Genomic DNA, 16,115 nt, shown 5'->3' with positions numbered 1-16,115 from the left:
TTCGGTGATATAATTTAAACTCTTACATTATCATATAACATTTGGGTAAATTAAATTTTTTATTTTATCATGCAACTTGTTTTTTTTTTTTTTTTTTATTGTTGGTCATGTTACAAATGTTATACTCATGATAGTAATCAACTAATGTATATTTTTTCTGAATATAGTATTTTTTAATTGGAGTACTGACGTAACACAAGAAAAAATGATTATATGTCATCGGAAAATTATGATATGTCATTTAAATAGTTTAAGTTCTTTGACACGTCAACATAAATATATGAATCAAATATTTTGTCTGAGATTTATTGTATTTTGTTTATGCACGTAATTCAGTTCATTTATCTTTTAATAATTCGTGCAAATGAAACTTGTTTGGACAAAGTATAGCATAATTTAAAACAATTTCATCTCGGACTTTCCCAGTATGCATGCAATTAGGGATGTAAACGAACCAAACCGTTTGTGAGCTATTCGAAGCTCGATTTAATAAAAGCTCGTTTGAGCTCGATTAATAAGGCTCGTTAAGATAAACAAACCAAACTCAAGCTTTACAGTATTCGGCTCGTTAGCTCGTGAACATGTTCGTTGGTAAGTTCATGAGTAATCTTTTAGATGAAAGAATAATAGTTTTGATATTTGATTTATTGATTTTGCATATTATTTATGAAATATATAGAAAAATCTATTACATTTATTTATTATAATAAATTTACAAATTTTAATAAGAATAATATATTTTTCTTTAAATATATAATTTAATTTTTAATTAATTTAATGAAAATTTAAATGTATAATTCATATTTATTAAGCTTGTTTAGGCTCGATAAAGACTTGAATAAGCTCATGAGCCATGCATATATTCGTTAAATAAAGCTCGAGCTCGGCTCGATTATAAACGAACCAAGTTCAAATATTCAAGAGTTCGACTCGACTCGACTCGATTACATTCTTACATGCAATGTAGAGGCAATGACTTCCATATATTTAAAAAAAAAACTTTCAAGAAGGGGAATGAGTCTTACCTATTATCCACTCAAAAGAGGTGAATTCTTTGAAGTTACAAATAATAACAAATTTACAATATATAACTTGTTAACCAAGCTTTTAAAAAATTTGAATGAGAAAAAACGACAAATAGGAAATATGAATTGCAAGGAAATTTTCGTTGTCGTTGTCAAAAGAAAGAGAAGAAAAGTACCTCGTTCAAAAGTCCATTCCACGTGCTTCTCTCTCCCCCGAGTAGCTAGTTATATATATATATATATATAAACACACACACGGATATGTACTTGTATCTTCGTTTTTACTTCTGCCACAAAATCTTGGTACAAAGAAGAAGCCAAACCAAATCAAGAAAGAAACTTTTGATCTTTGCTGAACCATCCCTGTCTTGTTTTTAATCTCATCCAAGATTTCAACATTTTCACCGATAAGGTAAATATTTTCAGCTTTTCTCCTCATCTGCGAATGTGGATGGAGATTCCATGTGTAGATTAATATTTATTCATTTTAAAGAAATGAACTGATTGATGCCACTTGATTTCCAGGTCTCACTGGCTATTCCTAATCCCTTTTGATATTGCATGGGTGTATCTTGTTCATGTCCATTTGCCGTTTTCCGTGATCTGGAGAACGATTTCGAATCAATTGTAGCGAAATCCAACAACCTTGGAGATGAATATCAGAAGATTCTACTCCGGTCTATTAGCTTCAAGAACAAAGATTCTGGAAAAGTACTGGGATCTGTCGAATTCGTCGGAGTTGAGACTGTCTCTACACGCCAAGAAATTGACGTTTCATCGCCTAGATCAGTTACTTCTATGAAAACAATCTTGAATTCTCCGGTTTTGGGTCGAACCAGCAGCCCCAAACATGAGGCTGCTATAAAGTTGCAGAAGGTTTACAAAAGCTTCCGAACGAGGAGAAAGCTTGCTGATTGTGCAGTTCTTGTAGAACAGAGTTGGTGGAAGCTATTGGATTTTGCAGAACTGAAACACAGTTCCATATCTTTCTTCGACATCGATAAGCACGAGACCGCAATTTCACGGTGGTCACGAGCAAGAACAAGAGCTGCTAAGGTAAATTTTGATCTTACCCGTATGCAAAAGATGCAAAAGCTTTTGTTATAGTGTATACGAATTGATGTGTCTAGCGATTAATGTTAACTTCCATTGTCTATTGTAGGTCGGAAAAGGCTTATCCAAGAATGGCAAAGCCCAGAAACTTGCTTTGCAACATTGGCTTGAAGCTGTAAGTACATTGAAACTCTTCTACTTTCTTTGGTCTACTAGCTAAGTGATCAAGAATTCATAATAATTTATTTGGTTATTTTGATCAGATTGATCCTCGGCATCGGTATGGGCACAATCTACATTTTTATTATGCAAAATGGTTGAATTCTCAAAGCAAAGAGCCCTTCTTTTACTGGTATATACCTCGATCTACGGTCTTAAGTTTCCTCCCCCCTTGATTATTAGATTAGAATTTTGTGTTGCTATGAGGTAATAAACAATGCAATTTGTTCAGGCTTGATGTAGGAGAAGGAAAGGATGCTAATCTCATCGAAAAGTGCCCTCGGTTAAAGCTTCAACAACAGTGCATCAAGTATCTTGGCCCGGTACATCCTTATGTCCCTACTCTTTACATAGCATTTTAAAAGGATAGTTTATGTCCAGGATACCTGTTGTCCTATGAACTCTTGGTACATAGGCAAACTTGTCATCTTTCTTGAAGATGCTGATACTTGTAATAATATTTTCTTGAAAATGTTTATGCTGCAGATGGAGAGAAAAGCGTATGAAATGGCGATCAAGGATGGGAAGCTATTGTACAAGCAAACCGGGGAGTTTCTTGATAACATTAATGAACCGAAGGGTTCTAAGTGGATTTTTGTCCTCAGCACCTCTAGGATATTGTACGTTGGCAAGAAATGGAAGGGTTCATTCCAGCACTCGAGTTTTTTGGCTGGAGGGGCTACATTGGCTGCCGGCAGGATAGTTTCTGAAAAAGGAGTCTTAAAGGTATAATCTCTATGACTATATATACTGTGAATCTTAAATAGTGATAACTCTTATTTGTTCGAGATTTTCATGTCTTCATTTGAACTTCAACAGGCAGTCTGGCCTCACAGTGGTCATTATCGGCCTACACCTGAAAATTTCCAGGACTTCATATCGTTTCTCAGGGAAAATGATGTGGATCTAACTTATGTTAAGGTAATCAAAGAAACTTGGCCTTTTCTTGATTCATAGCGTTTCATGTTTCCATTTTAAGATATCGCAAATGTGAATGATTCATTTTAATCATAATTTTGGCAGCTTGATTGTATTGATGGTGAGGAAGATGACTACAATGGGAAGAAGGGAAGCTTATACTTGAGAAGCAACACCTCTGAAGAGGACTTAACTGAAAAAGATCCCTTCGAGGCAGAAGAAATCGATGTCAAAGAATCCAACAAATCAAGAATTCCCCATGATTTCTTGAGAAATTTACCTACTCTTCAGATACCAAGCAAAGCTGGTTTATTAGCAACGTTAAAGAGCGGAGACGAAACGGCCGAATCAAATCATTTGGATGGATACGAAACAGAACGACAGTCGTTTTCTTCTGAACATAGCAGCATAACAGAAGAATCCGACGAAGCTAAAGAAGACACCATACCAGAAGAATCCATTTTCAAAAGAATCAATTCACACAAAGCAATGGTTTCCTACCAACTCGGGAAGCAATTATCTTGCAAGTGGAGCACTGGAGCCGGACCAAGAATTGGCTGCTTGAGAGATTACCCCTCAGGACTCCAATCTCATGCTTTAGAGCAAGTGCATTTGTCTCCAAGAAGTAAAAACCGGTTAAGATTCGGCGTCCCTTCTCGTGTAATAACTCCAGACAGCAGCAATCTTGCTCCTAGTTGCAGAAGAATGCAATCTTTTGTTTAGTGATAGTATAGGAATTCTTTGATATTCTTTTCAACAGGGATTCTTATAGAATCTATTTTCCATTTAACCATGTACTAATTAATTTCTTTTTGGTTCTCATCCAATACGAGAAATGTAAAATTTGAAGTTCGAGTACAATAGCAATTTAGAAGGAAAGTTCCATATTGCCGAGTTTTTTTTTAGTACAAATGGGATGGGGTGAAGGCGGCAGTGGCGGAGCCAGAAATATGGCTCCGTCCGGACTAGAATTTAAATTCTAAAATTTTTTAATATTTTAAATTGATATATTCGAGCTAATATCATATTATTTTAGAATTATACAAAAATTACTTATAGATTTTTTTTTTTAAATAAATAGGCAAGCCCGAGTACAAGCCCATGTAGCTCCGCCCCCGGAAGGCGGAGAGAGTTCCCATATTCTCATTTTAATTTATAGGTGGACCGTTGATTTCATGTCTCGTGCAACTTGGCTCAACAAGTCTTCCTAGTATTATTAATTAATTTTAGTCGTGTATATATTTGTTTGTAATATCTTTAGTTATGTGTATTTCGTTAAATCAATTATAGTTGTGTAACTATATATATATATATATATATGTATATATATATATATTTTTATCAATTTTAGTTATTTTCATCAAAATCGTGTAACTATATGACTAACAGAACTGTTAAAATTTATAATTATTTTGTCAAACACACGTGCATATTTCAATTTTTTTAACCACGTACTTACAAAAATTTGACGATAATACTGACGTTTAATTATATAAATGATGATTAAAATTGATCAAAAAATATAATTACATGATTATAATTGATCTAATGAAACACATAGAAGTAATAATGTCATATACAGATACATACAAGACTAAATTTACATTTTGCCTATTATTAATATTTGAGATAATTCATAATTATGTACTTACTATTTGTTATAATTCATACAAGATAATTCATAATTTATGGGTGAAATTTAAGTTTATGGATGTCAGAGTTTCCAGTTTGGGGACAAAGAATGAAATCACGTGGTCTTCATGTGCCGACCATCAACTCTTACCTATGAATTAACGACTAGGACAAAATCGAGACACAATCTAAAATTTGAGAGATATAGTTAGCACACAAAAAACTAGATGGATAAAATTGAGAACTAGGACAATATATGAATCTTGTGATAAAAAGTGCAATAATCTATCTTCTAATCGAAACATTGTGAATCTCTATTCGAGTACCGTTAATTATAACCTCGTTGGTTTTGAATGCAACTTAACCAAAACTTAACTGAAGTAATTAAAGAACAATGAAACTAATTAAATTTTCAAATGACATGAATACTAAGTTGAAGCAACTAAATATACTGCTGGAAAATAGAACTGAAAATTTTGAAATAGAACTAAAAAAACTTGAAATTTGTCGAATAAAATTGAAATAGAAGAGTTAAAATTGCAGAGATTTGCTATCATTGAGTGTTGATGTTGAGTGTATTTGATGCAATCCGGATGAAATGCATGAGCTAGGTCGGGTGCTCCACCGGATCGAATCAATAATGTTGTTCAGGAAAATGATGGCTTCTATCGTGACCTGCAAACAATGAAAGGAACTCGTGAATGAGCACCAGAGCGGTGTCCGACGTGACCACTCCGATGCTAAAGTAAGCAGGTTGAAGAACGAAGAACACAAACAATATATGTGAGAATATATGTGTCTGCTTGAGAGTTCAATATTCTTTTTTGCTTTATTTTTACTCTTTTAAAGGACTGATTGATTCCCCTTCTGGTTCATCCAGTAACCTCTTGGGCAGAATCTCACTAACAACCCCACACTAACAACAACATTAACAACCCCACTAATAGTGCCATTACCATTTTCTCACTTCCTTGCAACTGCTTCGACCTAGTCATGTTCTCTCTTTTTTCACTTGGTTCTTTCACTGCCCCCACGACCTACAACTTGATATTTATTGGGTCGATGATCAAGTTAATAAATTCTAATGGCGGAGTTGATCGAAAGCAAGGTTAGTTTACTCTGAGTTCATTTAAGTGATTTAATTTCATTGCATTATAATTAGTTTTTGGTAAAATTTGACTTTTAATTTCTTTTTAGTAATTAGTTTTGGAAATTTCCCATTACTTTATTATATTTTATTTTTATCACAATTAAATTCATATCTTCTCGTGATAATGATCCCTACTCGCGCTGCTAAATATTTATTTATTTGAAGGAACGAGGCATGACAATTAGGAGGCCCTTGCAGCTGGCCGACGAGTGTAAGTAGTGTTGGAAATATAACATAATGAATAACTAGATTCGATCTATATACGTACAATATAACACATAAAGATTGATATGCCAAAAAATTAAAAACAAGAACGAGTCCTAACCTCTATCTATTAATATTGAACTTGAGATTGCAATTAATTAGCAAGATCCCACGAGTACGCGTAAACATATATCTTCTAAACTTTTATGCAATTTTTTAATTTTGATACTGCCACAGCCTACACGGGTGCGCGTGATCTGGCGCGGGTGCACTCATCCTTTTGTCTACCTTGGCGCGATTTTTGCTGCACTGTACACTATTTGGTCCCTTCCAGTATTGACATTCAAAACAACCCACAAACACATAATTATTTTCGACAATAGCATAATTCATGACTATTAATTGGGTAATTTAAATGCAAAACTATGCTCTTATCAGTTGTTATATCCAATCTTTTCCAAGTTGTTATGAAAAATGTGTCTGAACTCAAATCAGACATCAAAATTTGCATGAAAGAGTTCAACAGTTCAAAGAAGCACACCAATGATATCATAGTCGTCTTGTCTGGACAGTTAACCCAAATTGAAGAAAGACTTGGGGCTCGTATTGATGATATTCATGCTACCCTTGGAACCCAACTACAAGAAATGCTGGATCATTTTTGAAAGGTGATGCCAAAAAAGAAGAAGAACACCGACGGCAAGAAGATTCCGGACGGTGAAAAGATGAAGCTAGGAGAAGAGCAACTGAAGAGGAAAAAAGAAAGAGAGATCAACAATAGTGAGGTGATGGATGATGAGGTGGTGGAATTTAGTGGTTTAGGAGGTAGTTTAGGTGGTTTGTATGTAGTCTAGGTGTTTATATTTTTATGCACTTAAATGTATTAGGATTTACTGTTTTCACTCTTACATTGAATCAATGAAATTCATTATATCAATGAAATTTATTTTTCTTGTAGCTTGTGTTTATGCGGCTTAGGTTTTGTCATCATCAAAAATAAGGAAATTGTTAGTTCCCTTAGTTTTAGTAATAAAAAAAAAAACTTATTGTAATAGTCTAAGATGCATTTGCGATGTATTATAAGTACTCGACCATCCATTGAAGATTTTAAACAAGTCATTCAAGCTGTCTCAAGATTCAAAGCTATCCACTGTTTTATCATTAGCAATGTGTTTGATCTATTCAATAACTCAAGTGTTCAAGTTTGTAGCATAAGCATTACTCGACTGTTCACCATATCGAATTACATTTATAAACAGTTGAGTAAAGTTATCTTCAGATATAAGTCACATGTCTTACAAGTATCTCACCTACTTTATCAAAAAAGTTGATAGACTGATAATGCACGAAAAACAGGATATCAAAAGATCGTATTACTTTCCTAAAAATTCTATGCGTAGGCCTAGTAACCTTTTGACATCAGTGGTTGTTTTCTATCATGTTTAATAAATGTCAAAGTGCTAATTTATTGATGTGTATGATAAATCAGGAAAGGACGACGAAAATAGTGCTTTTGGATTAATTCTCATTTAATTAGCCACAGTCGAATGTTGAATGAGAAGATACAAGAAGTACTATAAATACATAATGTCAAGAAGAGTATCAATGGCTTGAAATTTTAAAACTACGATATTTTCTACACACTCAAAGCATTCTCTAAAAAGATTTATGAGCACTGATCACTCTGGTATCTACTACTGCTCATCAGCCCTCGCATGAAAGATCATTTATCACATCATCAAGGACTTTTGTTAAACCACTCGACCGTTTTTTCTAGAATGTTTGAAGAGTTGTTCGAAAATTTGAATCTTAGGATTAACTTCTTTACTTCATTTGTGTTTTATTTGTTGTTAGATTGATTGTTAGACTGTGTCTCAACCGTTTTATTTAACAAGGAGTTTCGACTTAGGAGTAGATAAATCTTAAAGTTGAATCGGGTTGTTACAAAGAATTGTAAAATAACAGTCTTCTAGTGCCTTCCTAAGTGGAAGTAGATGTGACATATGAGCTTGAGCCTCCGAACATTCATAAAACTATTGTGTCATTTCCTTTACTGTATTTACTTATCTTGTTTATATGTTATATTTTAGTATATAATATTCATGAGAATCATCGAACTTTTTTCGCACTATTTGTGGTCCAATCGTTTCTGAAGAGTTGAGAAAAGCAGGTCTTATATATCTAACTCTATCATGACCATTTTGGGTCACAGTCCAATCTGGTTAACCTCGAACTGGTCAAATCTGATATCATGCATACACACTTTGTTCGGTTCCATCACCCCATAATCCGAAACCCGTTTAAATTGATCCTATTTGGTCGAGTAACGTGTCTAGTCACGCACATCAACATTTTAGTGAAAATAGAACTAAAATTATGAAAATAAAAATAAATATATTTATCATGCATATAAAATTTATTAGAATGCATTTGGATGGTGTTCATTTTTTAAATATATATTTTAATATACATGAATGGAATGGTTTCAATAATAGAGGATTGTTTTTTAAAAAATAACTTTATCAAGTGATTTGAAATCGATGTATAGATTTGAATATTACTCATCCAAAAAATTTGATGGGTATAAGACCAATTATTTGTTGGGTCAATAAAATCAATAGGTTTTAGCACTATTGAGGTCCAAATTATTAATTATGCTTGCAGAAGTCCAAGCCCATTAGACATTCTTAAAATTCTATAAATAAAGGAATTTCCTGACAGTTCAGGAGGGGCTATAATTTTGATAAAAAAGTTCTCTAGTTCTCTGAGTTTTCTTTGAATTGCTTACTGACTGGAGTGCCAGAGTCTCTACGCCGAGAACCCTCCCGACGCCCACTTAACGAGTGTTCGTGACGTAGATGACGCCCCGCAAATTAACTGTATATTGCCTATGTGAACCTGTTTACCAGCCAGGTGAGCTCATTTACCATCCAAGTGGACCAGTTCACTAACTAGTCGGATCTCGCGTCCGCAACCTACGCAAGTCATAAATTTTAGCTGCTTCATCTTGGTGACGTCTGTGGGAATATAATCACTTCATCACTCGAGGATGCACACTCGTACGCACACCTCTCGCAACGTTAGGGGTGAGGGACACCCGCCTATTAATCATTCCCGTCAGAGATGCTCATTACCCAAGAAGCGCTGAAAGCCATGATGGAAGAGACAGCCACTCGCGCAGCAACTGAAGTAGTGGCCCAGATACCCGAACATCATCCACGCACTGATACTGGTGAAACAACTCCCAACGACCATTCGACTTCCCATAACCCCAGCAAGACGACAAGGCGCAATGATGAAACATGCAAAAAAGATGAATCACATGGCCGTACACATCGCCCCCTTCCACGGAGAGAAAGTAACTCGCTCCACACTTGCGCACAAGGATGCCGCACTTTGAATGAACAAGATAGTCGGTTGGCCCTTTTACTTGCACGGCGTAGCCCTTTTACCACTTCCATCTTAGCTGAGTCGGTACCAGTGGGAATGAAAATACCCAACTTGCCAGAGTATGAGGGAATGGGCGACCTGCAAGATCATCTTGACAAATTCTATGCGAAGGCAGATTTATAAGATATTAGTCAGGCAGCTTACTACAAAATCTTCCGAACTACGCTATCTGGCCGTGCGCTTACTTGGTTCAACAAGCTCCCTCCAGGAACCATAGGTAGCTTGGAGCAACTAACTCAGTGTTTTGTCCATCAGTTCTCTATCAACAAGAAATACTCGAAAAAATCGACTTATTTATTTACTATAATTCAGAAAGAAGGGGAAAGCCTGATAGAATATGTACAACGGTTCACACAAGCAGTGCATGAAGTTCCCCATGTTAATCATGATTTGTTAGCCGGAATAATGCAACAAAAACTCCGCCATCGAAAATTCAAGGAATATATAGCTGGAAAGCCCCCAAACACTCTGGAGGAATTGTTATAAAGAGCCGAAAAACATATATGCATTGAAGAGGCCATCGAACCACGATATTAGGGAAAAGAAGAAGGGAAGAAGAGAGACCGGAAGGGACAAAGAGGGAGGAAAAACGAAAGGCCCAAAGTCCGAGACTCCAGTACACTCCCTTAAAAGCACGCTTGTCAGACATACTGGTAGTAGCAGAGCAACAAGGTTTACTGCAACCCCAGCGCCCGATGAAAGAAAATCCTAAACGTCAAAAATCTGACAAATACTATCGTTTCCACAAAGATAAAGGTCATTCCACTGAAGATTGTTTCAGCCTTCGGGCTGAGATAGAAAAGTTGATCAAACGAGGATATTTAGGTGACTATGTGGATAGATTCAGACGTCATCAGAGAGGCAACAAGCATCCTGATATCAACTGCTTAGCGAGCAACAGCGAGAACGGGGCGAGAGGGGCAAAAAACCTGAGCAGAGGGAGGAGAACATGCCGACATGAGGCATAATATCTGTTATAACTGGGGTGGGGGCGCCTTTGGTGATTCAAACAATGCAAGAAAAAATCTTGCATGTGCCGCCAGACGTGATCAAAATTCCTCATGCTTAGCCGTAACTCAGTCGATTAACGAGATTTCAATGAAAGATGAAAAAGTGTTTTTTAGAGAAGAGGACTTGGAATCCTCTCGGGGGGAACACAATGATGCCTTAATCATTTCCGCCACGATTTCTAACTTTTGGGTAAACAAAATATTTGTGGACTCAGGAAGCTCTGTAGATATCATTTTTCATGGGGCATTCCAAAAGTTGGGTCTGAGTAATGCGCAATTAACGCAATTGAATACTCCCCTCGTCGGTTTTTCCAGAGAAATAGTTGAAGCAATTGGAGAAATCGCTCTACCCATATCCTTGAGATCTTACCTGCGGTAGAGCATGATAATGGTGAAGTTCTTAGTGGTGAAAGCGCCCTCGGCTTACGACGTGATCTTTGGCCATCCAAGCCTCAATTTGTTTCGCGCCATTGCATCCATATACCACATGAAGCTAAAATTCCCGATTCTATAAGGGGTAGGAGAGGCGGTCCGAGATAGCAGACTTGCAAGAGAATGTCATGCATCTATTTTGCTCAATGCAGTGGAGACTCAAAGAAGACATAGACCCGACATAGATTCCCTGAAGGGAAAGAAACAAAAACTTGAACAAGTTTAAATGAAAAGGGAATAAATCTCATGGATGGAGAATCAAATGACAGATAAAGGATGATCGCAACAGAAGCTCTCAAACATGTCGAATTGGTTCCCGGTGATCCAAGAAAAACCCTTAAGATTGGGTCAGATCTGCCGGCAGAAGTGGAGAACTCTTTGAAAATTTTTCTGCAGCGCAACGTCGATGCATTTGCTTGGGGTGACGGGCCATTACAAGGGATACCTCCAGAATACGCACTTCATCATCTTAATGTGGATCCACGAATGAAACTGATTAAATAGAAAAATAGATCTTTTCGCCCAGAAAAAAATAAACATACAACAGATGAGGTGGGAAAGCTCGTAAAGGCCAAATACATCAGACCTGTTTCGTACCCGGAATGGTTAGCAAATGTTGTGTTGGTTCCAAAGACTGGAGGGAAATGGTGTCTTTGCATAGATTTCACTGACTTAAACTAGGCATGCCATAAAGATCTTTTTCCTTTGCCTCGGGTCGATTTTTTGGTCGACTCGACCGCGAGTTGTGAATTGCTCAGTTTCATGGATGCCCACCAAGGGTACAATCAGATAGGATTAGACCCGGAGGATCAAGAAAAGGCTAGTTTCATCACTGATCGAGAGATCTATTGCTATGAGGTAATGCCGTTTGGACTCAAGAACGCGGGAGCAACATATCAGCGATTGGTGAATAAGATGTTTGAAAACTTGATTGGGAGGAACATGGAGGTGTACATAGACGACATGCTTGTAAAAAGTGTCCGAGCGACCAAGCATGTGGAGGACATGGAAGAATGCTTTGAAATATTATGAAAGTATCGCATGAAGCTAAATCCAGAAAAAATGTTCTTTTGGTGTACGAGGTGGAAAATTCCTTGGATTCATTGTTTCACAAAGAGGAATAGAGGCAAACCCTGAAAAAATAAAGGCAATTTTAAGCATGACTCCCCCGCGGAGTATGAAAGGAGTACAAGAATTAACTGGAAGGATGACTGCTTTGAACAGTTTCATCTCTAGATCTGCAGACAAAGGCCTGCCTTTCTTCAAAGTTCTAAGATAAGGAAAGAGATTCAAGTGGCGAAGATTTAAAGAAGTATTTAACTACACCGCCTGAAACGACCACTACTTTTTTTTAAAAAAATCTTAAATAATAAATTTTAAATTACTAAATAAATAATTTAACATAATCATGAATCATAATAACTTAAAATATGAAATCTCAAGTGCATAAATAAGATCTTAAATCATCGACTAACCAAAATTCCTAAATCGACCATTAAAAAGATCGGCTAACAATAAAATTAAGCATAAAAATATCTCTAATAAAAATCATTTACATAATCTTTAAATCATTTATCTATCTAACTAGTGCGGAAACATAAAGGCCCTCGGGTGTATATTGTTGCACTCGATCCACTCAAGCGTCAGCACCTCCCATAAATCATCCAAACATGCATCATACAAACCTAGCGAGTCTAAAGACTCAAAACGTTCTAAACACGGATAGCAAATAATACATATACATATACATGCATTAAAATAATATTTTTATTTAAAATATCTTTTGAACATAAATAAACCATTTAAAATCATTTTAGTATAATTAAATCATAAATCATAAAATCATTTTAAAATAACTTTAATCATAAATAAATCCTTTACAAATCATTTAAAATAAGATTTAAGTATAAATTATTCATTTTAAAAATAGCTTCCATCCTCATCATAAATCAAATATCATAAGAATCATTTTTATCATAAACTTTCAATCATATATCATTTTGGGTGAAGTTTGATCCTTGAAAGTTAATAATTTTTATCCTTCGGTCGACTGATCACTCTTCAGCTCCACATGGCTCATGGGGGTGTGCACTAGGCTCCACATGGAAATACGATCGTCGGGGTTCCCTCGGAAATCTTTTCCCAAAGACAGGTTCCCTTTGGGGCCTTTTCCCATAAATGGGTTCCCTCGGGAGCATTTTCCCGTAAATGGGTTCCCTTCGAGGCCTTTTTCCCTCACGACATCCCCATAAAATTGTAAGTTCACTGTCCTCAATATAAATAGATCCCCCACAAATCATATTTTTTGCTTTTCTTTAAAAATCATAATATATCATAACTTTCCAAAAATTGCATTTTAAACAATAGAAATTGCACAGCTTTACCATAAATCATAAAAATACATATTATCATCAAATCATCATTTAAATCATAAAATATTATTTAACATGCGTTATGATCTTTTCGGGCGCTGCCAAGCGTTTACTTATTTTCCTAAGTGTAAAATTATCGTTTTGCCCCTGGACGTAAAAATTCTCGAATTTATCTTTTTCTCACATTTAATGACATGGGCTTACCTTAAATATATTTTTCCATAATTTTATGAAGCATAAAACTAGGCTTTTCAATTTATTCTTTAATTAAAGTTTCGTGCGGCGATTAAATCCCGGATAAATCCAAAACTCATTATTTTGATCCAAATTTTAAAAATAGAATTTTTGTTATTTATTCTACCCTTCCAATTCATGATCCACACCCATGGAGCTCTAGATTCAATTTTAGTTATTAAATTCTCGTTTTTGACCCTTCGAGGAACCCACCGAGCCAACTCCCAAAATACTCGAGCCACGCCCGAGCTGCCTCGAGCCAACCCCGAGCCAACCAACCTTGGCACCCTACTGTCCATCCCTGGCCCATAGAACATGACCCTAACCCATGCACAAGCCTCCTGGAACCAGACCCGGAATTTCACTCTCCTAAACTCATGCTAGTAGACTCCTAGTCAACGTAGGTCACCTCCAGCCGAGCCACCACCGAGCCCACCTGACCCTGACCATCCCTGGACCACGCCCAGACCAGCCCAGACCATATAACCTACGCGCGAGCCACCTTGTTCATGAAAACAGCAGCTGCACGTTCACCTTTGCTGCCATGCGGTTCCCTCACGATTTGCTCTAACAACAGCGCACCCACTTGCACCAAGCCCTGGCCCGAACCTTGTCCATGACCCTAGGACCTTGATGGACTAGCTTGGCTCGTGCCCAGGCCAGCCGCAACCCCTTTTCTCAGCCCTTCCCTCTTGCACGCTCGGGAAAGTCCTTGCTCAAGTGTAATCTTCCCTAGACACTCTCCTTGAGCCCTAGCCATGCTAGGACCCTAACTGACCCTGAACATGACCCACGTCTATCCCAGGCCCCAACCCAAGCCCTAGTCAACCTGTGAGCCCCCATGCAAAGAAACGAGCCTGGAACCTCAACAAGCACACAAACCTAAAAAAAACTCATGGTTCTTTGTTCTGTATTTTTCCTACGTTTCTAGCTTGTTATTTCCTTTAAATTTATCATGTTTTGTCCCTAATTATTTCATATTTGATCATGTTTTTGCAGCGTATCCGTTGGTTTCAAAAACGATTTCAAAACAAGCATAAAATCGTTAAAACTTTGAAAATTCGTAACGTACCGTAAAATAATCGAACACCAATATTTTTCATGCACAATTAATTAACACACACCTATTATGATTTGTATGATGTGTAGGACCGAGCACTTGTCGCTTTACCAAAAGCTATAGCCAGTGGTAATGGTGCAACTCAAATCTTTTAAACCACACAGCAGTACAAGCACAACGGTTCGATCGCTCTACCAAGCAGGACAATTATTGCACCCAAAAATCTACCTACCAATAATTGCACTCCTTGCAATCAATGAGAATCGAACCCATGACCTTGGCTCTGATACTAATTGTAGGACCGAGCGCTTGCCGCTTTACCAAAAGCTATAGCTAGTGCTAATGGTGCAACTTAAATCTTTTAAATCGCACAACAGCACAAGCACCACGGTTCGGTCGCTCTACCAAGCAGGACAATTATTGCACCCAACATGATGTTTTAAAGGGTTTAGAAAACGTGCCTTTACGTTTATAACGCTCGAATTTTCAATCGTCGGCGAGGAAGGACGAACAGGCGACGAAGAACACAAGCTTTCTTCTCCTTATTTTTTCGAAAATTATTGTGTGTGGAAGTGGAGGATTTCGGCTGATTGAAGGTGTATTGTGAGGTTTTGAAGACCTAATACACTTATTTATAATTTAATTAACAAGTTAAATGGGCTTTTGTTTTGGGCTTGCATGCTTAAGGGTAATTGGCCTACTTAAATTAATTAAATTGGACACAATAACACTTAATTAATTAAATAATAAAAGTTTATAAAACTAGTTTTCATAAAATAATATTTTTGATATTTTAAAACTCCTTATTTGTTCAAAACCGGCTTCCCGGGAAAAATCGAGCTCGACTCGTAACATAATTCGAACTCCAACATTTTTTTAGAAAAATTAAATCATTTTTAAATAGCTTTTCCATTATTTAAATACAAATACATATTCTTGTCTTGGCCGTCCCCGATCTCTTTTTCCCTGCCTATTATCGAATATTTGGGTAAAATCTTTAATTTCATATAAACATGAAATATTATCATTTAATCATGCAATCATACATTTAATCATATAATAAATATCATGCAAACATTTAAAAACAATTAAATAAAATAGTTACGAAATTATAATAATTTTGCATACATGCGGTTTACGTGGACTGATTTTTCGGACGTTACACTTCTACTCCTAGCAAAACCCCGATTTCAGGACACATTGATGCTTTATTTAGCGGTCCCAACTGAAGTGGTTAGCGCTATACTCGTGGTGAATGAAGAAAGAGAGCATAAACCTGTGTATTACATCAGTCGGACGTTACATGGAGCCGAGCTCCGATATACCAACATTGAGAATTAGCACTTGCCTTAGTAA

General features: G+C 36.5%; 1 protein-coding gene across 1 annotated transcript; it reads left to right on the top strand.

Moving 5' to 3' along the window:
- The first annotated feature begins 1,303 nt into the window (after positions 1 to 1,303).
- Positions 1,304 to 4,087, top strand: LOC140803763 (IQ domain-containing protein IQM2-like). Its single transcript, XM_073159645.1, has 8 exons — positions 1,304 to 1,437; positions 1,551 to 2,081; positions 2,188 to 2,253; positions 2,342 to 2,430; positions 2,530 to 2,620; positions 2,784 to 3,023; positions 3,117 to 3,218; positions 3,321 to 4,087. Exons 2-8 carry the CDS (start codon positions 1,587 to 1,589, stop codon positions 3,936 to 3,938), a joined length of 1,701 nt encoding a protein of 566 aa, XP_073015746.1. The 5' UTR covers positions 1,304 to 1,437; positions 1,551 to 1,586; the 3' UTR covers positions 3,939 to 4,087.
- Positions 4,088 to 16,115: the final 12,028 nt, after the last annotated feature.

The sequence above is a fragment of the Primulina eburnea genome, chromosome 10, assembly GCF_022965805.1.
Source record: "Primulina eburnea isolate SZY01 chromosome 10, ASM2296580v1, whole genome shotgun sequence".
Taxonomy (NCBI): domain Eukaryota; kingdom Viridiplantae; phylum Streptophyta; class Magnoliopsida; order Lamiales; family Gesneriaceae; genus Primulina; species Primulina eburnea.
The sequence above is the reverse complement of the archived record's forward strand: the minus strand, read 5'-3'. Positions and strand labels throughout refer to the sequence as shown.